Source organism: Cyphellophora attinorum (assembly GCF_001299255.1).
Source record: "Cyphellophora attinorum strain CBS 131958 chromosome Unknown Contig14, whole genome shotgun sequence".
NCBI lineage: Eukaryota > Fungi > Ascomycota > Eurotiomycetes > Chaetothyriales > Cyphellophoraceae > Cyphellophora > Cyphellophora attinorum.
The window spans coordinates 643,806-666,995 of record NW_017253242.1 but is presented as its reverse complement, the minus strand read 5'-3'; the positions used below and the strand labels follow the sequence as shown (position 1 = coordinate 666,995).

Here is a 23,190-nt window from a genome sequence, read left to right as displayed (position 1 = left end):
GAACTTCCGCAGTGTACGGGCCATCAAAGCCACGTAGAGCTTGAAGGTGATACTTGCCAGCTTCATGACTTGGCGTCAGGCGCGCCAAAGTGTCCCGTGCAGTTCATGCAATCGATCAGAGACGCCGTGGCGATGTTAGTCTCACCTATCACTCGCCTCAACTGCGATGTGCTCCAGGACATTGTGCACATTTGTGTTGTCGAATGCAAGCAACATTCGGAAGCGAGGAAAGCGCGCTCCAAATGGCATGAGTTGGTCCGAGGTATAGCTGCTGAATATTCGCAATGATGTGGCTGCCGAGGTGCAGAAGCAGGTCTACCTTGTACTGGCAGAAGAGGAGGACAGACGTGCTCAAGAACGGCGGGTCTTCCAGCGGGTTTTGTATTCTACGTCCAAGACCAGGTGTCAGCTCCAAACCGGGCGCTCGAGGAACTGCTACCTGTTCGTAGACAAGGAAGAGAAAACGGTCAAACCTCGAAACCGGTGAGGCCATTCGAAGAATTCCGTTTCGAGCCTTATTGAAGCCCTTAATGACAGATGTACAACCGGTCGCGCTGAAGGACGCAAGGCGGATACGCCCGGGTCGAGGGGCAGTGGCATTGCCCGGCTCGCACAGGACGGTCGACCTGTTGTGCACAAGAGGTGTCTTCGGCTTTTTCTGATCTGAATCACAAAACGCCGAAGAATGTCCACTATAGTGCGCACAAACAACCTGGCCATCCGCCAAGTAGTGCTGTGTGGCCATGTAGCTTTATCAGACTCCGTCAGGTCGCAACAAATCATTGCTAGGCTGCGTAGAAGTCCTCGAAAGTCACAAAAGGTGAAGCAATGAAGTCAAGGCGGCCAATGGGAGTGGCTACTCTTTTCCAGCAGCTGACCTATCGTTGGCATTGGCAAACTGGGGCCTGCGGCATCGCGTGCAGCTGAGTCGTCTCGCAGTTGCATGGCTTGCAGACTGCATCAATTAGTGTCGTGTGGCCAGGCACTATCTGCATCCCCTCGTCGTCGTGACTCGCTCTTGCCGTGACGACTCTGGACGACTGGTCAAATGCGCGTGCGACTTCCTTGAATTAAGTGCGATCAAAAACATCAGGTGCGATGAAAAACCGCCAATGGTGAACAGGAAGGCACGACTCGAACGACGACGCCCGGTTACTGCTGAAAACAGCATGCGCTGAGGCCAAGGACTTCGGTCTCGCGCTAGGCTCGAAAGTTCCGAATCATTAATTCGTTCTTCCGTGGAGAACTTTGTCAGTGCCTCGAGGTTGATCGAGCGTCGCGCCAGTTCATCACATTGGAAGAGATTCTCTGTGCATTTACCTGTGGCGTTACTTGTGATTGAAATGCTACAGAACTTTTAGGTCAAGCACGACCCGATCCCACCGATTAGTTGGCCACATGATGCTAGGTACAACGGCCCAATTCCTAACAAAATTCGACCCCCGGCTTAACTCAATTCCGTCAACTGGGTATCAGCTTGTTCCTAGAATGCGCGTGTATAATTGAGTCAACATCATCGATCGTCACAGGTCGTATTGCCGCGAGCTTTACCACAGCAGCGGTCATGACCTTGACATGTTCCTCAGATACCGTGACATCCAGCTGCTGAGCTCTCGAGTTGATTGCATTGCCGCCAGCCAGTCGAGATGCGAAATGGACATAGCTATCCATGCCGAAATCCTTGGGATTGATGAGCTCATATGTGGCAGGCTCTGCTAGTATTGAACTGGCGTAGGTACCTGCCTTGTGCGTAAAGGCACAAAAGCCGGTGATAGGGTTGTTGAATGGTATGTTGACTGCTGTCGCATCTGCGACGATATCCTCAAGTTTCTTGATCTTGGCCAAATCATACTTACTCTTGACATAGTCTGGTGCGACGGAGACCATCCGGCCAATGAAGCCACCAAGAGGTGTAATGCCATTACGTTCCCCGATACCCAGCACACTGGTGTCGACGTGTGTGGCGCCTGCTTCAAGTGCGGTATATGTGTTGCCAATAGCGCAACCGGTATCGTTGTGAAAATGGACTTCAATGTCACAACTGACGACACCTCGCAAGGTCCGTACCACGTCGTAGGCTTGTCTCGGGGAAGCACAACCGACGGTATCAGCAATCCCAACACGGTGAACACCAGCTTTGTCAACAGCTTGATACAGAGTCAAGATGTCAACGAGATCAGATCGGAACGAGTCTTCGCTCGAGAACCGTACCTCCACGCCCTTGGACTTGACAAAGCTGATCACTTTGAGTGCCGTAGCCGTGACACTCGCCATGCCTTTCCCATGTGAATGCTTTTGAAGGAGCGTCGAAGTCCCGAGAAAGATGCTCACACCATCGACACCTGTTTCGATGGCCACGCGGGCATCGTCCATGTGACATCGTATGTGAGTCAGGATCTTGGCCCGGAGGCCTAGCTTGCAAATGGCTTCGCAATCTTTGCGAGACTGTTCTGATGCTACAGGTGTGGTCAACTCTATGTAGTCGACTCCAAACTCGTCGAGGGCCCGGGCGATCTCAATCTTCTTGCCAGTGTCGAAGTACGCGCTTGCGAACCTGGTCAGGCACTGTCAGCTCCGTACGGATGGCAGGCTGGTCATATGCTGCACGTACTGCTCGCCCTCTCGTAATGTGCTGTCAATGATTTTGAAGCGCGCGACATTGCTGAGAAAGTCGGTAATGGGCACAGGTGGCTTCATTGTTGCAATATCAAAATTCTTAGTCGTTCTCGCTGCGATTTCGGCGTGCCGTCGCTGCGTTGTTCAATGTCGTTCCGATAAGTGCTTATGTTCGGGCTCTGCGCGCTCAAGTATCTGCAAGGTTATCGAGCAGTCGAGAGGGTTGTCCGTATACGCTCGCTCAATTAATGAGTGGTATGGGTTATTCTGAGTCATTTCGAACCAAGGTAAATTTGCTGCTGCACAACCTACGACGGCCGAGAACGGCGCCCACAAAGTCTTCCCCATGCGAGCGGATCCAAGAAGGAGGCTCCAGAAAGCAGACGCACCCAGGGACAAAACAGTAGTGCTCCGCGAACTGACGCTTGCCACCAATTGATCCGGCTGGAAGACGCATAAGTCGGCAAAAATGAGTTTGAGTCGGTACCTCCACCAAGATGCGATGTACCTGTTTTCATCGAAAGCGGTGGTGGGGCCGAGACGCGTGGTCATTTGTTCGGACGTTCTCCGACGTCGACTTTCGCGCACCATCTGGGACACTTACCGACCACACAACAAAGGCCCAACGAGTACCTGATGGTGCAACAACGACTCATTGATGGCGGGAGATGTGTGCGGAAGCCTCTCCACTTGCAGTTGAACTTCATCTAGGGTCGGCCTGCCGTCTCTTACGTGGTCGTTCCACGGATACCGATAATTCAAGCTCTAGAGCGGAAGGCTTCAGGTGCTTATACAGAGCTTTCAATTGCCCCGAGGCAGAGTCGGGGACGCTTTCCGCTGACCATCCAACACGTTTGGGTGATTCAAGTCTAGGTACATTCAAGAGGCTGACCATTGTCCTGTCGGTTTGACAGCTGTTCTGTCAAGTCTTTAATTGCGGTCTAGGTGGCCGACCTGGACTGACTGCATTTCTGCTGGGAATTAAAGGACACAAAGCTTTGAAAGCAATCTCTGACCGTTGAAATTCGAATCTCCACGTGTCCAATGCAGAAACGCGAAATTCCCTTACAATCATGGGATTGCCATGTACATGTCCTGGATCCTGAGAGATTTCCATACCGTCAAGATCGCACTTACACGCCATATCCCGCACTGCTGCCCGATCTTGTCCAAGCTACGACCTCCAAGGGCATTGTGATTGCACAGGCGAGTGTCGAGGACGGACCTGAGTGTCTGCTATATCACCTAAAGGCAGCTGGTCAGCAATTTCCGGAGCATACATGGAGAGGTTCAGTCATTAGCACCACTAGAGAAGATCGTGATGTTGTGCTGATGCCACATGCGTATCTGCATGATCTCCACGCTGCCGGCGTACGCTCTGTCAGAATACAATGTGGTTTCGGGAGTTTTGGATCAGACCAACAGAAGTTGCAAGACTATGTGATTGCTCTGGCTCAGTCACACTGTGTCAAATCACTGGGCTGGAATATCTCAATACAGCAGTCTCCGAAAGCCTGGGCAAGTATGGCTGAGTTCATAGAACGAGACAAACGAGTGCAGCATGTTTGCTTCGTCGCAGAGCACAACGGTTCCGCGACCCCGGAAGTGGTAGGCACACCAGAGTTTGACGCCTTACTGGCTCTGCGGGAAAGTGGACGCCTGTGGATGAAGATCTCTGCACTTCACCGTCGTAGTCCCGGGAATATCAATAGGATGGAGGAGGTCGTCATACGACTTGTCCAAGCTAGGCCTGATAAGGCTGTCTTCGGGAGTGATTGGCCGCACACGAATCCAGCAGCACAAGGCGCTGAGCCACAGCCACCGTTGCAGGGTGTTGATACCAACGCTGAGATGGAAGCGGTGAGGACGTGGATCGGGAACGAGATTTGGCAGCGCATGCTTACGGAGAACCCTGTGCGCCTGTACGGATGATACGAATCTGTCGAGTAAAATCTATAGGCGTTGTGCGTTGAATTCATTGATGCCGACGGAACTCAGCCCACACCGGCAAAGTTCTCGACCCAGAAGTACACGGACAAAGCCACTGCTCCAAGTCCGGAGAATGGGGTGAAGCAGCTCTCTACCCGCGGGGACAACGGGGATAGTCTGTTTCGAACGTCTACCACTGCTTGGTGAGCTTCCGTGCTCTGAGTTTTGCTAGCCAGATGTGTGGTGCATCCATCGGAGGTGGTACTAGGTCCATCGGACTCCGCCCGAAAATTCATCGTTTTACATACCGGTGCCAGCGGACAGGCATACCCCAGTTCAATGCCATGCGGATGGTTCCCGGGGACGTCGACGGAGACCCCCATGACAAGCCTCCCAAGCTTCTCAAGCTATAAGACCAAGCATCGCCACAAGTCTTGTGCTTTTCTTGCCATCAATAGAATCGAAACCTTCAGATCGACCAAATCAACATTGCGCCAACATGGACCACAGATCAGAAAATCAGAAGATCGATATGATGGCAAAGGCCGAGCGTCTTGAAGTTGAGTTAGGCCGAGTTCCCACTGTCGTTGATGAGTATCATGCTCTGGACCCGGACGATGCAGCAGCTGTTGAGCGGTCATTGCTACGAAAGATCGATCTCAGAATCTTGCCACTTGTGGTAATAATCTACGTGAGTGCTCCCATTTTCCTATTCAATACGTTGGCTTGTCCCGACCATGTCAAAGTATGGTCATAGTGTCAGTCCAAAGGGAACTTCTTGGCCGGTTCCTTTCATGTCCTTTCTGCATGATTGGTTCTGCGAACAGTATACTGAGCTTTCTCCTCTCTGCAGATCTTCAATTACCTGGACCGCAACTCGATCACACAGGCCCGCCTCTACGGTCTGCAGAAGGATACAGATGTCAAGGGTGCTGTCTATCAGACTGCAATCAGTATCTTCAGCGCTGGGTACATTGCCATGCAACTGCCCTCGACACTGTTGATGACTAAACTGCGGCCATCCCTGTTCCTGGTGAGTAGGTCGTATCCAAACCGAACACACGTCTGACTAGACACAGCCTATATGTATCATTGCATGGGCCGTTGTTTCTGGCTGCACAGCAGCGACGAATTCGGCAGCTGGTCTTCTAACAGTGCGCTTCTTTCTGGGCATAATCGAAGCACCCTTCTTCCCAGGTGCCATGTACTTTTTGTCTTGTTGGTACACACCGAGAGAACTAGGTGTGCGCATGGCCCTTCTCATTTGCGGACTGCTGCTATCGAACTCTTTCGCTGGTCTCATTTCTGCCGGCATACTATCCGGCATGGCCGGCGTTGGTCATCTTCATGCCTGGCGATGGCTCTTCATCCTGGAGGGCACCGCGACTGTGCTGCTGGGCTTGGTGGCGATGTTGATCTTGCCTGACTACCCAGGAACCACCAAGTGGCTCAGTGATAAGGAGAAGATTGTTGCACAAGCCCGTCTGTCCAAGGCTGCCGGCACAACCGAAGCACTGGGCGACATGGAGACACCATTCCTAAAGGCAGTCGTGTGGGCGGCCAAGGACTACCGAGTCTGGATCTTCGCCTGCCTACAAATGGCTACGTCTGCCTGCATCTCATATTCGCACTTCTTCCCTACTCTGATCCAAGGCCTGGGATTCAAGGACAACAAGACAGTTCTGCTGCTGACTTCGCCTCCTTATCTCTTCGCCTTCTGCTGGGTACGTGCTCTCCTGTCCGTAGGTCCCTCCTGACGTCTGACCTTTATATAGGCCATCAGCTTCGCCTTCCACGCCGATCGCGTGCAGAAACGCTCCCCTCATGCCGGGATCTCCTACCTCATGACAATTTGCGCGACAATTGTCATGATCGCTCTTCCGTTCCGTTACCAGTGGGTCCGCTACGCACTTACTTTCCCGATCACTGCTGGTGTTTTCGGAGTCTACAGCACCATCTACGCGTGGCTATCCTCGACCACCACGGTTCCACCCGTCAAGCGCGCCGCCGCTATGGGTATCGCAAACTCTATGTCGAACTTGGCAGCGCTCTACGCCAATTACTTCTGGCTAGATGAATATGGCCCGACATACAAGGTATCGTGGGGCATTCTTCTTGCCTTCCAAGGATTGGGTTTGACATGTGTGGTCGCATTGAGGCTTCTCCTGAAGCGGTCTAACACAAAGTTCGATGAGCTAGCTGCACGAGTCGGTGGGGAGGACAATATGGAGTTTGCCAGACTTGATGCGGAGCAGCAAAATGCCGTCGCGAGAGGATTCCGCTACATCACCTAGACATCAACTGCCTCCTTGCTATAGCTTGAACCAACGGTGCACGAGATACTTACGCCCACTTTTGGGCGACTCGCGAGGCCACTGCTGTTCGTAGAATGGTAGAGACTGCCGTCATCATCGGTGATGGTTCGGTTAAGCTTTCAGGCGCCCGGCCTTACCAAAGGTATCCTAGGCGTGCTTTCGCGTCCTACTCCCCTTGACTTACGAGTCATTTCACCGCTCTGAAGTCTCGGGTGATGTACACAGCGTCGTGTTGCGATGTTCGCCGCAACGTACGATGTCCTACTCTGACAGCATCGCGGATACAGATAGACTGTGCACGACGCGCTCTTGTCGCATACCGGTCACGCTTGTTCAGCCTGGGAACTGAATCGACACAGCCCGTTCAAATCGCACGACAACATGGCTTCATCGGCACCGAAGCCTCAGCTTGACACGTCCGCCCTGGCCGAAATGTACAGCGTCATGAATCGCCAAGGCAGCTATCAAAATGCCAGCGGCCTCAAACTCGTTGAGATGCTCGACATCCACAAGGGCCAGACCGTCGTAGATCTTGGTTGCGGAACTGGAGAGCTGACTCGTCACATCACTACTATTGTCGGAGAGTACGGCCGTGTAGTTGGGATCGACCCTTCGGCAGACCGTATCGAGAAGGCGAGAAGCCTCTCGCACGCTGATACGGAGGGTCCGTCGAGCCAGGCTACCGCGACCCCTGTCGTATATTTGGTGGGTGCGGCGGAAGATGCTGAGACAGTGCTTCTGGAAGGTGAACATGCGCAGAATATTGATGGGGAATTCCGCGCTGATGTAGTGATCATGAACTCGGTGTTTCACTGGATCGAGAACAAGAGCAAAGCCTTGAAGGGAGTGTTCAATATTCTCGCCGAAGACGGAAAACTGGGCATCAGCGGTGGTTTGAGCGATCTCTGGAGCCCCATGGATATCCGGAAAGCAGTCTTGTCTCGATCGCCGTTCTCTGAGCATCCGATTGAGGGTCTGGCGCACTATGTGAGCTCTGCTGAGATGGTGGAGCTTTTGGAATCAACGGGATTTCGGGGACATCACCGAGAGTTCGTCGAGCGTGAGAGAACGTTTGAGAGCGTGGAGGCTTTTGTGAAGTTCTGCGAGGCTAGCACGAGTGGCCAATTTCTTCACGTGGACTACCTTCCGGAGGAGCTCAGGATGAGAGCTCGCGAGGCCATCAGGAAGGAGTGTGAGTCTTTGAGGCAAGGTGATGGACCAGAGGTCGTGATCAAGGCCACTTTAGCAATTTGGGTTGCTTCTGAAGAATAGCCATGCCTGCTGAGCACACGCGTTCAACAAAAAGCCGATGGCGAGGTGACCAATATATCACAAGCAGCGAGCTCGGCATCATTCAACGAGAACGTGTTGTCCCAGCAGACTCGCCACGTGTTGCAGACTCGTCAGGCGCAGTGTGTACTACGTTATTCAACGCCGACTTTCAAAAGATCACTGATCGCACCTGCCCCTGCGGCTTCAAGTCCGTCACTAGAGGTCCACTTCACGGCGGCTGCCCATTGAAGGAGCGTTTGGGTTCAGACTTGGCACTTGCTTCAGATGATGCCGGTTCAAGACTTCTGTTTGCTACAACTTCCAATTGTCAAAGGCCTCCCTGGGTGGAAACCTCAAACATTAGGTACATTCGTGACAAGCCAGACCACGCCTTCGATCGAGATGTTGAATCGACTTCCACCGGAGCTTCGAAATTGCGTCTACTCATTCTGCGACACCGACACAAGATGTGTACTCGAGTTGTGGGCAAGGCAATCATGCGACCACCGCGCTAGAGACTGCTGTGACACGAGAGGAGAGGCCGGCTCGCTGCGCGTCACATTCCATCGCGGTCCCGACTCGCTGCAGTATTTCGACTCCCAGAACGGCAAACGAGCTATATGGTGGTACGACATCGGTCGCGAAGGGCCATGCCCGTATGTCAAGTCTGGACACTCAGCCCTACTGGGTGTCAATCAGTCGATTCGCGCCGAGTATTCGAGTCACTTGGCTTTCGCAGGGCTACAACTGGACGTCATATCTGGCTCGCCCTGCTTGTGGGCAGACGCAGTGCACACGATGAAATGCGTCTCGAGCCTCGTAATGGAGCCCTGGCGCTCCTTAATCACTACCATACGACTATGCTCAACGATATATTCACGCTGCTGGCGGTACTCTGGCCTTGCGCAACCGCTCACAGTCGGTCTCCCATCATTACGACAAGTAACGTTTCTGGAGCTATTCAGGACTAAACGCAGTGCCAGAGAGCTTCCTGGAATCAATGAGTTGCGCGTCCCCAGTCTGCAACAGCTTCGACAATTGACAGTAACCCAGTGCAGTCAACATCTACTTGAGCAATTCGCGCGCTACGGCAGGGGAAGCTGGAGACCTTTAGGCATGGATTTCACCGTCCGATCATACATAGGGACCATATCTGCAAAGTTCAACACGCTCGATCGTATCACACGCAGGGGACATAACCTTCCACCTCACCGAGACTTCAACGTTGTCGGCTCATTGGCAGTAAGTTCACGCTCCCTCTTATAGCGCTGGGGTCCTCCCGGCTTGTTTACAAGATAAGGCCGTACTAATTCGAAAGCACAGTACGCAACTACCACTCGTCATGCACTCACCGGTATCATCGACCACGAGGTGGAATATAGTGCTGCCACGGAGGAGATCCAGAGCAAGATGGCCGAAATCGAGTCAAAGGGATATGGGCCCGATCTTGCAGGCCGGATCGACCGCATTCAATACTAAGCAGAGGCGGAACCGATCATGTCATTCTTGGGTTCGTACGCCAGGGAGGCCTCTACGCCAAAGCATCGGGCGTTGATGCACTGCACAAGTCGTGTCTTTCCTCATCTTTGAGATGAGTGTCAGTTCGGTGACCCTGATCATACATATACGGTTGACGGTTTGAATGCCAAGCGGCCGGCGGATGACGAGACACGAGGCTACTGCTGATGGACAGGCTCGCGTCAAGTCCTCAGCAATTTGACAGGAAAACATGGATAGCGTCGTTGCAAGAAGTCGTGGTAAATGCAGGAATCTTCAAGCTTCGAAGTCATGTACACAAGGTGACTATGAACTCATCATTCTCTCTAGAGTGCTCTGTAACGATTTCGCTTAGCTAAGTACCGATCAATCTGGCCCTCTAACCATGAAACGCCGTACGTTCGGAGCCCACCTCGCCTGGACATCGTATCATGAAGGTTATGACCGCGAGACCACCGGCCCCAGCTTCGTATCATAAAGCGTCTTCCCACACTCCTCGCACGAATCCTCCGGCTTCGGCCGCCCACTCAGAATGTCCACAGTCCCCTTATCACCCAACCAGAACTCATTTCTCGGCCGGCGATCCTTCCAGTCGGTGCCCTTAGCTTCTAGACCATCTGGTCCTCCGAGCGCGCTAAACTTCACCTCTGAGCCGATGATACCGATCACGACCGCAGACATGGGGTCCGCAGCGCAGTTTTCTTTACCGATATGCGTGAAGCGTTCTTCGAGGAAACCCATGCACTTGATTGCCATTCGCGAGGCACGGATGCGGTCCATGGGTGTTGGCTTGCCGCCCTGCTGGAAATGGCCTGGTACTGCGGCGCGAGACTCAAATCGGCCACGGGCTTCCGCCTTGATTATGTCAGCGATGAATTGAGTGGTGTAGACATCGCTAGCCTGCTCATTTCGCAATATGATCTTGCCTGCGCGCGAGGCACCGGCGTCTTTTGCAAAGTTCTCACGAAGGTACTCGATATCACGGGCGAGCATGTGGATGTTAATGCCTTCTTCGGGAATGTAGACGGCCAGCGCGCCGATAGCGAGACCGGCCATGGTGGCGAGGTAGCCGGACTTGCCACCTTGTGTTTCGATTACGAAGACTCGGCGCCGTGACGAGGAGGCGGACTGTCTGATAGCGTCGCAGAAGTAGAGCAACGTGTTCAAACAGGTATCGCTGCCGAGTGAGTATTCTGTGCCGGGAACGTTGTTGGAGACGGTGGCAGGCAGAACGATGAGGGGAATCTTGAATGCCTCGTACTCGTCTCGGGCTTTGCGCATCTCGCTGGCTGCAGTGAAGGCTTCGAAACCACCGATCAGGAGAAGTGCGTCGAATTTGTAGAGCTCGAAGGTGTGGGCAGTCATGGCCATATCTGCACTTGGTAGACCACGGTTGGTGCCAATCTCGGAACCACCCTCATTGACCCAGGGGTCGGCATCTAACCACTTCACCTCTCGAACGGATCCCAACGGTTTGTCGGCATGATGTCGCTGCAGACCTGGGAAGCCGTTGTGAATAGCAATGGGAGTATGGCCACGGGTGAGGCAGTAGGCGACAGCGGCTCGGGTAGCGGGATTCATGCCTCCGGCTGGAGCACCGACGTGAATGATGGCAACTCGCATTCGTTTGGGTTCAGGGAGTCTCAATTTTGGATGATCGGTTGAGGTCGTCATCATGTAGCTTTCGAAGTACTCCTTGAATTCGACATCTCTCAGCTGCATAGCTAAGTCAAAATCCTTGTCTTGGATTGCTTTGGTGACTTTCTTCGTCAGCGCCACACACTCCATCAGGTTTGACCGCTCGATCTTGTTCTCGCGAATGGTGATGACAGGGCTGGGAGTGTCGGGAGTGGCTTCGAGGACGGCATTGACAGCTTCGACGCCTTGCATAGTTGACAGCCACCGGTCGTAGAAGCAAGCTTGACCGCCGCGTTGAGTATGACCCAGTACCGTGACTCGCGTATCTAGGTTCAAGTCTTTCGTCAGAAGATCCTTGACTTGGTTTGCGGTGATCTTGTTAAGCTCTCGGTCGTGGGCACCTTCCGCGATGATGACAATCGTTCTTCGCTTTCCGAGGGATCGATGCTTGGTGATTATGTCGCACATTTGCTTCTGCCATCCTACACGAGGAGGCTTCTCGGGGATGAAGACGTAGTCTGAACCGGTAGCAATGGACGCCATTAATGCCAGCCAACCACAATGCCGACCCATGACCTCGATGACGAAGCCTCTCTGATGTGAAGCTGCAGTATCGAACACGTCATCCACAGCATCGCAGATTCTCTCGAGTGAAGAATAGCAGCCTATCGTAGCATCTGTGCCGGACAAATCATTGTCGATCGAGCCCACTAATCCCACGATGTTGAGGTGCTTGTATGGTTCAACATCTTCTTCCTTCATCTGACCGGTGGACACGAGCTCTGCTATCAGGCTTGGCCACTCGGACCGGAACTTGTCTGCACCAGTCAAACTACCGTCACCACCGCATATGACCAGTGCGTCCATTCCGCACAAGACCATGTTCTTGGCTGCTTGAAGTCGGCCTGCTCGTTCCATGAAGGACATACACCGTGCTGTGCCGATGAGTGTACCGCCTTTTGAGAGAAAGCCTCGGACGTCGTCCCACCCCATCGGAGCAATCATGCCGCCGCCATTCACCAGACCCTCGTATCCCTCATGAATCGCGAATGCTTCGCAGCCTTTGTAGATGGCCATTCGCACGACGCTCGGACGACGCCATTCATGCCAGGGGAGTCGCCTCCGCTGGTCATGACGCCGATACGCCGCTTCTTCGGGGGAGGAGGAGCTGTGTCGCCCATGATTGCGAGTGTCTCAACAAGTCGGGTACCTCGAGAAGTTTAGATAAGGCTGTCTCAAGGTCCGCGGAGGCTGTCTGCAGCAAATTTGAGGTCGCAGAAGTTCAGGAAGGTGTGGGAGAGCCAGGACTGGGAATAAAGATAAGAAAGAATAGAATGAGAGTCCTACAGCAGAAGAAAATGTGCAGCAGGTGACAAGCTGGTGAAATGAGCTTAGAACAGCTCACCTCAACATCCCGCGCATCTTGCATGAGCATCGCAACTGCCCCGCCGTGTCGCCTGTTTTAACTCTCCCGGCTAACTTTCTGATCCTGGCTAGCGTGAAGATAGCCAACGCTTGTTCCTGAATGCCAAGGCGTCAACTTAGACGTGCCTTCTTTCGTGCCGTAATTTTCCTCTTTACACTGTAGAGTCATCAGACCGTAAGAGAGGTAATGGGAATGGTGAAGTAGGAAGGCGACCCAAGTCCGACGTAGCAATGGCCCTCCCGATGCGCGGGCCGGTCGAAGTGCCGTACCGATCACGACAGAACGGTGCTCCGACCGAGTTGAGTGCTCGAATCAATCAGATCTTCGTCCAGAAGGGACCTTTCCGGAATGTGACGCTGGAGAGGCTGGCCAACGACCCCGAAGATGACGCGTCCGACGAGGAGAATGGAGATGACGACCAGATTGGAGGAAGTATCGAGGACCAGACAGCGGAAGGAATCGCAAAGCAGAGATTCGAACTCTACAATGCCATCACACAGCTCACAATCGATGTCAACTCAGCACTCGACATGGTGTCCATGGTGTTGTCGCAGAAGAGCTTCACCGCAACAGGCACTTTCTCGGCAGGCTTGAAAGGTGCTCTTGCACCAGGAATGCTGGACAGCCTTGTCCTTCCAGAGGGTCATCCGGAGCCAAACGTGAAGCCATTGAGCGAGATATCGACTGGCTGGAAGACATCTGCTTTCGAGTCTGCGTCAAAACACCTCTTGGCAGCATCAGAGCGAGTGCGCAAAGAAGCAGACATGCAGTCATCGTTCTGGTCACAAGTAGCGGGCTTGACGGAGCAAGGCTGGAAGGTTAGCCGACATCCAAGCAACAAGAAGATAGCAGGAGTGCACTTTGGTTTCGCTGGATCCGCCCCGCAGTTTCGTGGTCGTGGTTTTGCTGTTCTACGCCAAGACCAGGATTCGAACATCTACTTGGACAAGGCAACGCTCTCACGACACCAAAAGCGCGTGTCTGTGACCGTTATTCGCGACGGCAAAATCACGGGCAAACACAGTCCAAGCATTGCTTCTGGTACTGGCGTCCTCAGTCAAGTCATCAACGCCAGAGACAACCTCTTCGAAGAAGAACTTATCCACGAACTTGGCCGCGAAGCTAGATTTGCAGCAAATCTCGGAATCGTTGCACGAGAAAACACTGTCGAATTCCCTCTAGACAGCCATACAAAGGTCTCCCTGTCTCTGACACGAAGTAAACCAAACGCAAGACTTGACAGCGGTCCCGATAACGCGTTAGCAAGGTTCATTGCGCTCTCCATTCGAAGCCTCCTTCTCCAGTCCTTCGAAAAGGCTGAACAACGTCGATCAGAGTTCCCCCAAAGCCTGTCCTCAGCACAATCCGGGACAATGCCTCCTCCACGTATCAGCAGAAACCTCGTAGCGTTGTACAAGCACAGCAATGCTGTCGAGGCGCTCACGAACCAATTTCACTCTTCCGTTCGCAATCCACTAGGATTTGCAGGCTTGATCGCAGATCTGTCGGAGCAGCAAGAAGAGTACAACGATGACGCCCCCGCTGCAGTTCCTACAGGTCCTTACGTCTCGCGTTTCAAGCTCACAATGCCGACCAAGGAGACCCTCACGATCACCATCACCACCAACGACAGCGCCCCTGACTACGGTCAGACCTACACCACCACCGCTCCCATCACCCTCAGCTCTCCTGACTCCCTTTCCCGCCACCTAGAAGACCTCGTCGTCACCGACCTCGCCGCCCTCGTTCTCGCTGCCTATAAGGCCAAGAACGGCGCCAGCAACGCGTCGTTCGAGCTCGCTGTCGCTCAGGACGCCGTCTCGCGTTCCGGCGCATCAACCAGGATCTTCTGCTCTGTTCTGTCGAGTTCGTGCTCCAGTTGCAGCACGTGGCGGTGGTGGTGGAGAGCGGAAGTGGGAAGCGGGGTGCGTTGTTGTGGAGCAAGAACGGGCACCAGAGTATGGGTGGGGAGTGGGAGGGGGAGGGAAAGCTGGAGGAGAAGCTGCGAGACGCGCTGGAGCAGAAGCTGGGGCTGGAGGAATTTGTTCTGCTGTTTTTGGAGCTGGAGTGGCAGCGGGAGTGCGGCGTTTTGGGCGTTTTTTCCGAAACCGAGATGCAGTTCCTTGTTTAGCATTTTCGAAATGAAAATCCCGCCTGGGAGGACTCTGTGCTGAAAATTTTTGAATTGCTATTTTTCGATTTGAGCTATATTTGACGCCGTTTTGACGGCTATCTCACGATCAGGTGACGCATTTGTGGCTAGCACTTGCTTCTACCCATCCTTACGCTTGACCTCTATCGACCCTGGCACTTGCCTCTCCTTTACGACGGCTAGCCCTGAGATAGCTCTGTGGAATGGCTTTCATAGTCTTCAAGCAGTCAGTTGCAGATTCTTCAGTTGATCGTGGGACAGCCCATCATGAAGAGACAGATGCGAAGCAGGGGACAGGGGGAATGAAGGACAATTCATTTCCGGCAAGCTTACACATATGACTGTCGGAAGGACTCTGCAGCATTCGATATCCCTGAAGTACATCCCACTCCTGAAAGCCTCATTATGCCCCGTAATAATTGCTTGGTGGCTCTCGAGCTCCCGATCTCCGCCCCTTAGCAATTGTTATACCCCTTTTGCTGCCAGATCTTTACACTCTTCACCAACATCTCCGCATCTTTCCCATTCTCGCCCCAAGTAGGCAGCCACTGCTCTCTCGCGTCCCAGAAGTCCTTCTTCGCACGCTTACTGCTGTCAACCCATGGCTTCCCACTCTTACCGTCCTCAAACCAACCGTTTGTGCCTCCTACTGCGACGTTCAGGATCAGATAGAAGTCCTGGTCGAACGGCGTAGAAGGGACAGTGTTCGGCCCGCTCCAAGGGTCAAGCAGTAAAGTACCATTTACCGCATCTGTCTTCGGAAACTTGCCGCGGTCCCAAAGATGCGTGTCCGGATCGAAGTTGACGTACATGACCTGCAGGAGACGAGAGTCGATGTAGGTGAAGATGTATTTCTCAGACCACTCGAGGCCGAAGGTGTGGAAGTTCTTGCTGAACGTTGTATGAAGTGCGTTGCGCTTGTTGTTGGTACGCCACCAAGCATCGTTTGCTGGGTTTGGACCCCAATGTAGGGCAGACGACATGATATCGTTACCACCTTGGCGGTACGTATGGTTATTGCCCCGGCTCTCGAGGATGTCGATCTCGCCGGATGAGGGCCATTCTCCGTACTTGCGATTGACAGGCAGCATCCAGATCGCCGGCCACAGCCAGTCGCCCTGAGGTAGGCGGACGGTGGCTTCGATACGACCATACTTGATAGGCTTGGACTTGGCGTTGAGACGACCAGACTTTACTGGCGGGACGATCGTGCCGTTGGTCGTGTTTGTGGATGTGAGACAGTTCGACCATACAGGCGAGGTGCACACGCTACCGTTGCGAAGGTCGATGATGTAGTCGGTCTCGATGTGCTTCGCGTCCTCCAAAGTTGGCTTGATGTGTAGCATGCCATCTTGAACAAACACGTTCTCTTCGGTCGAGGTTGTTTGCTCGAATTGGCCATTACCGAAGCCACCAACCTCTGCCTCACGGGTCCAGATAGCGGGATCCAGGCCGTTAGCGAATGAGTCGTCAAGCACTGGGCAATAGGAGTGATTGACGACTGTCTGCAACCCATCCCAAACGAAGAACGCGGATATGGCAAGGCCAACTAGCATTCCGATTAGTGGTATTATGGTCACCCATTTCTCCTTGGGATCTTTGTGATCCATCCATGGCTTCTCAACGTTGCCCTTCTTCACTCGTCGTGATCTAAAGTACTCGTTGGGCTGCTTGGGCTTTCGAAGGTCTAATGCTGAGCCCATTCGCGAGGGGAGCTGTGACTCCATTGGCGTTGCAAACGGGTCTTGCGTGTATTCAGCTTTCTCCTGGCTGAGGCTCAGTGACGCAGAGTCTCGATCGCTAATCGTTGCCTGAGCAATACTACCAATAGAGTCTGCCGAAGCCGGCGCGCGCAGATACTGTGGACGAAGTGAGTGAGCCATCTCGAACCGCTTCGGACAATGTCGATCAATGCAACAAGTGAAAGTAGGAGATCATAGCTGCCATGCAAGTCAGTGGGAAGGCGATTGACATGGCGATTCTACATCACGAAACTGATTAACGTGCCCACCGAAGACCAGATCCTACCGTAGGCGAAGGGTCGAGCAGCTCCGCTCTCCATACACCACATATTGACGTGTCTCGGATAGGTCCAGATTGGAGCTGCAAGTCATGAAGGCGAAGGGCCGCGTCAAGCTTCAGGGGCGAATCGTGAACAGGATCGCATCCTTCGACGGATTAGTGCGAGCAAGCAGCTGCAATGTCTACAGTCTTGCATATGTGGATGGCCTGGTTGCTCTTGACGAGTGGCAGGATGGAAGGCAACGACAAGGCAATTCGAAGGCAAGGAGGCACGCGAGAACGCGCTAGTCTCTTATCAAGCCTAGCGTGAAGGGGCTCCTTGACATCACGATCAGGAAGGCGCGTTCCAGATTTCTTCTCGTGCATAAGGTTATCACACCTTCCATTTTCGAAGCACCGTGACCATCAGAAGGCATCGAAAGTCTCGCTGGTACTCGTTCTGTGCGTTGTTATTGTAGCCGGCCATGCATTGTGATCCAATGACGCGACTGGCATCGAGTACCCTGGTCTGTCTGAATAAATTACGCAATCTTGCTGGGCTTCAGAAGGCAATCGCGGCTCCTGAGACATATCGTGCTGTTCTGGGTCGATTGATTCCCTCTCCCGGTCGAGCTGGGCCTGCAGCATGGGTTCGAATGCCTGGAGTGAGACCGCTCACCACTTACAGAGATCGGCAGACTTGACACCCGGTACTTGGAAAACTCCGTGCTAGGCCCTTACGAGATGCCAGAATGCCACGCTTGCTGTCGCTATTGACCTCCTTCTTCTTAAGCTCCAACTCTTCCTCTGCCCGTTCTGCTGACCTTTTTAGCATGCTCAATCATGGACAGAACATCGAACTTCACAGAAAGCTTCAATGAGCCACATCCAGGCAGTCCGTTTCGCCCTGGAGAACCTCAAATCCAACTCAACGACACCACAGTAGATCTCAACTTCTCTCCGGATGTCTCCCGCCCGAGTACGCCTCGATCGCCGGCGTCGTCAAGCTTTCGTCCTTCTGATCCAGCAGCTGAATCGTCCATCTCCGAGAATATTTCCAGCTCACCAGATCCAGACAGGCAAGCAGATACTCGATCCATCCGCAGCACTCGCAGTCGCGTATTCGACGACATAAAGTACGAAGTCATGATAAATCACCTGTATCAGAAGCAATGCGCCCAGCTCTGGATCGACCACAACAGTCCAGCTAACGCCGAAGGCGTTCTACTTCGCAAGTCAAGAGGTCAATATCTTGCCTGCCCGCCACAGCTGATCCACTCGACATTCGCGTCGGCATGCAGCCAGCTCAACCTGCAGGTAGCCATGACGGTCAACTCGAGAGTCATCAAGGCCTTCGTTGCTTCATCACCCAACAGCTACGAAGTCCCGCTTAAGGATGGCGCACGTATTCAGATCTTGCCCGACATGCACCACCTGCCGTTGGCACGCAAGTACCACTTTGCGGCCTTCTTAGCGGCGGAAGAGCTCTTGATCGTCTGGGACGACAATGCTGCTAAGCTTGTCAAAAGAGCCAAAACGATCGAGGATGCTTTGACGGAGCTTGTCTGGGGCAATCCAGACGAAGAGGAGGACGAAGATGCAGAAGATGAAAAGAAGGAGGATCTCGATCCGGAATCTGGCGACCCGGTGCCAGAGAATAGGCCGACTAACTTGATGAACACGATCCTCGTTGCCTTCACCCTGATGATCGTCATCATGCTTCTCGGACTCGCGGCTCGGTCTCTGGCAGTGGAGATCGCGGTTGACAAGGGCTTCATCCGTCTTGCCTTTCTGTCATTGGTCCCGGTACAAGTCTTCTTCACTCTAGTAAGCTGAACAGCCCTCCAAAGGTCATAGTCTGACATGCGCAGTTCTTCGCACAAGTCATCGTCGGTTGCTTCGCTCAATGCGTTGGCCCAATCCAGCAGATGCAGCTCAACTCCAAGTACTACTCCGCCAAACTTCCACCTAAGCTCCGACGCAAAGTGCTCCCTCATATCACTGTTCAGTGCCCAGTCTACAAAGAAGGTCTTGCTTCTGTCATTGCTCCCACGGTTCGATCTATCAAGCAAGCGATCTCTACATACGAGCTGCAAGGAGGATCGGCAAACATGTTCATCAACGATGATGGTCTACAGCTGATCTCGGAGGAAGATCGTCAAGCACGAATGGACTTCTACCAAGATCATTCCATTGGCTGGACAGCCAGACCGAAGCATGGGCCCGAAGGCTTCGTTCGTAAAGGCAAATTCAAGAAGGCGTCAAACATGAACTTCGGTCTGATGCTGTCTTGTGCGATCGAGGAGAAGCTATCCGCCGTTCACCGCAATCCTGCAGACTGGGATCAGGCGTCAGAGGATGCTGCCTACGCCGCGGCATTGGCAGAGGTCCTTGCTGAAAAGCCGCGTGCCTGGGCTGATGGCAACATCCGCATGGGCGACTATGTCCTTCTGATCGATAGCGACACGCGCGTCCCGTCCGATTGTCTCCTGTCAGCTGCTTCCGAAATGGAGCAATCACCGTCCGTTGGCATCATGCAGTTTTCCTCAGGCGTTATGCAAGTCGTTCACACGTACTTCGAGAATGGCATCACCTTCTTCACGAATCTGATTTATACGGCGATTCGGTATACAGTGGCCAGTGGTGACGTCGCTCCCTTCGTGGGGCACAATGCCATCTTACGCTGGAGCGCCATCCAGCAAGTCAGCTACACGGATGAAGATGGCTATGAGAAGTTCTGGTCCGAAAGTCATGTCAGTGAGGACTTCGATATGAGTCTACGCCTTCAATGCAACGGCTATATCATCCGACTGGCAGCTTGGGCAGGCGATGGCTTCAAGGAGGGCGTCAGCCTGACCGTTTACGATGAGCTGGCAAGATGGGAGAAGTATGCGTATGGCTGCAACGAGCTGCTGTTCTATCCGATGCGCAAATGGATTTACAAAGGGCCGTTCACGCCGCTGTTCAGAGAGTTCCTCTTCTCGAACATTCGCTTCACCAGTAAGATCACCATTGTCAGCTACATCGGAACATACTACGCAATCGGTGCAGCTTGGATCATGACGCTTGCAAATTACTTTGCTGTCGGGTGGTTCAACGGGTATCTCGACAAGTACTACATCGACAGTTGGAAGGTATGGTTTAGTATCGTTATTGTGTTCAACGGCCTCGGAAACCTCGCTCTGGCAGTCATGAGATATCGTGTGGGTGAAAAAGGCTTTTTTGCAGCGCTTGCGGAGAACTTCAAATGGATTCTCATGCTATCGGTGTTTCTGGGGGGTCTGAGTCTGCATGTCAGCCAAGCGTTGTTGGCACATATGTTCGAAGTGGTGAGTTGCTCCTTCCCGACATCGATTATTGTCCCTTCCACTGCGTTCATTACGCGATGCCCACTATTGAATGCTCTGACTGACACAATGTCTCGACAGGACATGACATGGGGTTCTACATCCAAAGAAGCCGAACGAAGCAACTTCTTCATCGAGGTCCCCAAAGTCATCTCCAAATTCAAATTCAGCATCGGCTTCGCAATCTTCGGCATCATCACCATGATCTGGCTCGCGACAAATCCTGGTGGACTCATACCATACGACTGGGTCATCGCCGACTTCATCGCGATTCTACCGATGTCGACGGTTTGCGCAAGTCATTTGCTATTGCCGGTCGTGCTGAATCCGGCGCTGATGACGTTCACTTTCTAGATTGTCACAGTATATCAGGGCTCAGAGCAGGAGCGACCAAGCAAGACGCGATCATGAGGTGGAAGTGGCGATCGTGTTGGTGGCTGCTCGTCGCTGCCGAGTACAAGATGGTCGAGACGTGAGGCACTTCTTGCTCTAAGTGGGCTGCTCCGAAGTTTCATTCTCCTCAATTCTGCTGTTTGTCTAAATAATCCTGGTTGTCTGTCCTTCAGTGCCCGAAAATGCAGCAAACATCGTGGACGCTGTGGTGCTTGCCTTGCAGACCTGCGATAACATTGGAGCCTATCTCGCTCTTTCCAATTCGCACCTTCCTTTTTCTGTGCTGCACTTCTATCAGTTACTGGTCCTCAATTCCTTTCGCCATAATCTTCGTCGTTGATCATCAGCGCCGCCCGGCCATCACTGGTTATCAGCACGACCCAGCATCTCTGCCCGGCCGTGCCATTACTGACGTTCGGCAGTCCTTCTCTTCACCTCAACGCCTCCCGCAGTGCCCACACCCGTTCCCATTACCAGCGGTAGGCGGCCTGCCCTGATCCGGCGGTCCTCCGTCTCGTGTGACATACCTTCGAATCGGCGGATCTGGGACTGTCACTGGTACCCAGATTGTCTGACCTTGCCCGCTACCGCCGCCAGCCTGATGGGTACCATGTGCACCGCCTGACTGTGTTTGCCTGTGTCCGGCAGCGTGTTGGACCCAGACCGGCATTTGCTGCACATGCAGACCTGCTCCGTGCTGTGGTGTCTGTCCTTGGGTTGTGTTCCACCTATTTGGATCATATGGAGGTGGCGGCCCACGACGAGTTTCGGCACCAAAGTCGAAATGGACATGTCGGGCAGGGGTGGGTCGTGACGGCGGCATCTGAGATCCCTGGAGTGGCTCCTGTGACGATGTCTGGTTCGGCCCTCGATCTCCGTCTGCAGGCGGTCTGCCTTCATTTGGTGGACCGCCATCGTTCGTGAGGTAGTGAATTCTTCCCGTGGTAGGGTTGTAATAAGCTCTTGGATCTGACATTTTGGAGGATGCTATCAGTGCCAATTTTGACTCTTTCGTTGGCTCCTTGGTGGTCTTCAAGGTAGGTTGAAGAAGCTCAGACGACGATCCAGACTTGTCCAACAGTATTTAACGTCGTGAGACTTGCTCAGGATGGTCGTCTTTGCTGACTATACCAAGTGTCAGCACATTCGCTTGCATTTGCCGTGGCAAAGTGCAGGCGAAACAACCCATCAACATCAAGAAAACGATCCAACAAAGCCACTGCGGTCAAACGGCCACTGTTGCAGGCCATCGACCCTAGCCAGGCGTTGAGCCGGGGCGCTGCCGTTGTCAACGAGTCGGGGTGACGAACGAACGCCAGCCAGCACGTCTGTATGATCCGTCCTCCACAGGCACCTTGGTGAACCAAATCTCCCAAAACAGGACCGAAGTCTCTGTCAACTGATACTACCCACCATCCATATCACGATGCCATCTCACGCCGACACCGGATTGCAGGCTCTGCGAGATCTCAATGCAGAGGCAACATTTGCTCTCGAACAAGCAGAACTTGATAGCAAGTTGTCCAAACCAAGCACAAGTGCAACGTCTTGTCCAGAATTGGGACAGTCCGAGCAAGGGATTCGGAAAGTTCAGGAGAAGAAGGAGCAAGCCAAGCTCGTTGTCGAGGCGTGGCATAGAGAAGAACGGTCAGGAAGACTGGCGAAGGGCTGCGGCAAGCTCTGGTAGGGATTAATGGAAGCGACCCGATCTCGGATCGAATATGTCCCCAATTGACTGGCCGCTTTTCAACCCGCAGGCCCTGTTTACCCAACACAGCCCACTGTCAAGCTCCCTGCATGCGATCCGTCATCGACCACACCAACAACGATATTCCCCCAAATCAACCACCCAACTCGCCATCACAGGCTGCTTCCCTGTCGGCGGCGTACACACCCACCCAATATCCCCACCCCACGCAATACTGCTGAACTCCAACACCGCCTTGTTTACCTGTCCCGATTTCGGATCATTCACGTACAGCACCTGGATCCCCTTGACAGGATACTTGTCGAGAGCGAGATGCGGAATATTCCAGCGCCAGATGATCTGATTGCAGGTGTGCAGGATCTCGAGGGTTTCGAAGGACGGGATGGGAGGTGCGGTAGACAGGTCGGAAATGTATGCTTCTTTACCAGTAAATGACTGGCTGCCAAGCTATGGATGGGCACGGCCATGTTAGTCACCGAAGTTCTGAAGGAGAGATGCCGGTTAGGCAATTGAGGAGGGAGAGCACGTACAGGATACCCCGCCAAGTAATTGATGCTGTCGCTCTCTTCAACGTAGCCTTCGGCAAGCAGCGCCTGGGCTATCTCAGCGGTGGCGGTGCGGTTTGGGTTGGTGAGGAAGCTGCTGAAGGTGGCGACTATACTAGTTGCTTGCTCGGTGGTAAGGCAGTTGTGGTGGTCCTTGTTCGGTGGAGATGGGTACTTTGGTGATGGGTAGGAGTTGGTTTCGTCACTGTGGGGAGGAAGGGCTGATGCAATGGCGGTGCTGGTGAGGGCGAGGAGGAGTGTGGTGAGCGTTGGGAGGAGCTTCATGGTTGCGAGGCTGGTAGAACAGCGTTGGTAATGGTCGCGGAATAGTTTCGCAGTACGCACAAAAGA

The 23,190-nt window shown here is 53.4% G+C and overlaps 11 protein-coding genes across 11 annotated transcripts; 6 read left to right on the top strand and 5 right to left on the bottom strand.

Moving 5' to 3' along the window:
• Positions 1 to 1,461: 1,461 nt before the first annotated feature.
• AB675_3510 (Homocitrate synthase, mitochondrial) lies at positions 1,462 to 2,697 on the bottom strand (the record flags this gene model as incomplete). Its single annotated transcript, XM_018143567.1, has 3 exons — positions 1,462 to 2,083; positions 2,189 to 2,554; positions 2,612 to 2,697. The coding sequence occupies 3 exons, from the start codon at positions 2,695 to 2,697 to the stop codon at positions 1,462 to 1,464; spliced, it is 1,074 nt and encodes a 357-aa protein (XP_017999611.1).
• Positions 2,698 to 3,660: 963 nt separating this feature from the next.
• On the top strand, positions 3,661 to 4,548 carry AB675_3509 (uncharacterized protein; the record flags this gene model as incomplete). Its single annotated transcript, XM_018143565.1, has 1 exon — positions 3,661 to 4,548. One exon carries the CDS (start codon positions 3,661 to 3,663, stop codon positions 4,546 to 4,548), a length of 888 nt encoding a protein of 295 aa, XP_017999685.1.
• Positions 4,549 to 5,044: 496 nt separating this feature from the next.
• Positions 5,045 to 6,839, top strand: AB675_3508 (putative transporter; the record flags this gene model as incomplete). The annotated part of the gene is made up of 4 exons (XM_018143564.1): positions 5,045 to 5,236; positions 5,399 to 5,578; positions 5,625 to 6,269; positions 6,321 to 6,839. The coding sequence occupies 4 exons, from the start codon at positions 5,045 to 5,047 to the stop codon at positions 6,837 to 6,839; spliced, it is 1,536 nt and encodes a 511-aa protein (XP_017999729.1).
• Positions 6,840 to 7,241: 402 nt separating this feature from the next.
• On the top strand, positions 7,242 to 8,132 carry AB675_3507 (uncharacterized protein; the record flags this gene model as incomplete). Its single annotated transcript, XM_018143563.1, has 1 exon — positions 7,242 to 8,132. One exon carries the CDS (start codon positions 7,242 to 7,244, stop codon positions 8,130 to 8,132), a length of 891 nt encoding a protein of 296 aa, XP_017999616.1.
• Positions 8,133 to 9,248: 1,116 nt separating this feature from the next.
• AB675_3506 (uncharacterized protein) lies at positions 9,249 to 9,611 on the top strand (the record flags this gene model as incomplete). The annotated part of the gene is made up of 2 exons (XM_018143562.1): positions 9,249 to 9,374; positions 9,456 to 9,611. 2 exons carry the CDS (start codon positions 9,249 to 9,251, stop codon positions 9,609 to 9,611), a joined length of 282 nt encoding a protein of 93 aa, XP_017999760.1.
• A 456-nt stretch (positions 9,612 to 10,067) lies between these two features.
• AB675_3505 (ATP-dependent 6-phosphofructokinase) lies at positions 10,068 to 12,344 on the bottom strand (the record flags this gene model as incomplete). The annotated part of the gene is made up of 1 exon (XM_018143561.1): positions 10,068 to 12,344. The coding sequence occupies one exon, from the start codon at positions 12,342 to 12,344 to the stop codon at positions 10,068 to 10,070; it is 2,277 nt and encodes a 758-aa protein (XP_017999648.1).
• A 579-nt stretch (positions 12,345 to 12,923) lies between these two features.
• On the top strand, positions 12,924 to 14,824 carry AB675_3504 (Mediator of RNA polymerase II transcription subunit 17; the record flags this gene model as incomplete). Its single annotated transcript, XM_018143560.1, has 2 exons — positions 12,924 to 14,510; positions 14,561 to 14,824. 2 exons carry the CDS (start codon positions 12,924 to 12,926, stop codon positions 14,822 to 14,824), a joined length of 1,851 nt encoding a protein of 616 aa, XP_017999811.1.
• A 476-nt stretch (positions 14,825 to 15,300) lies between these two features.
• On the bottom strand, positions 15,301 to 16,728 carry AB675_3503 (Beta-1,3-glucan-binding protein; the record flags this gene model as incomplete). Its single annotated transcript, XM_018143559.1, has 1 exon — positions 15,301 to 16,728. One exon carries the CDS (start codon positions 16,726 to 16,728, stop codon positions 15,301 to 15,303), a length of 1,428 nt encoding a protein of 475 aa, XP_017999605.1.
• A 961-nt stretch (positions 16,729 to 17,689) lies between these two features.
• AB675_3502 (uncharacterized protein) lies at positions 17,690 to 20,547 on the top strand (the record flags this gene model as incomplete). The annotated part of the gene is made up of 3 exons (XM_018143558.1): positions 17,690 to 18,673; positions 18,718 to 20,175; positions 20,275 to 20,547. 3 exons carry the CDS (start codon positions 17,690 to 17,692, stop codon positions 20,545 to 20,547), a joined length of 2,715 nt encoding a protein of 904 aa, XP_017999767.1.
• Positions 20,548 to 20,894: 347 nt separating this feature from the next.
• Positions 20,895 to 21,562, bottom strand: AB675_3501 (uncharacterized protein; the record flags this gene model as incomplete). The annotated part of the gene is made up of 2 exons (XM_018143557.1): positions 20,895 to 20,949; positions 21,114 to 21,562. The coding sequence occupies 2 exons, from the start codon at positions 21,560 to 21,562 to the stop codon at positions 20,895 to 20,897; spliced, it is 504 nt and encodes a 167-aa protein (XP_017999779.1).
• Positions 21,563 to 22,393: 831 nt separating this feature from the next.
• Positions 22,394 to 23,124, bottom strand: AB675_3500 (uncharacterized protein; the record flags this gene model as incomplete). Its single annotated transcript, XM_018143556.1, has 2 exons — positions 22,394 to 22,741; positions 22,825 to 23,124. 2 exons carry the CDS (start codon positions 23,122 to 23,124, stop codon positions 22,394 to 22,396), a joined length of 648 nt encoding a protein of 215 aa, XP_017999635.1.
• Between the last annotated feature and the right edge of the window lie 66 nt (positions 23,125 to 23,190).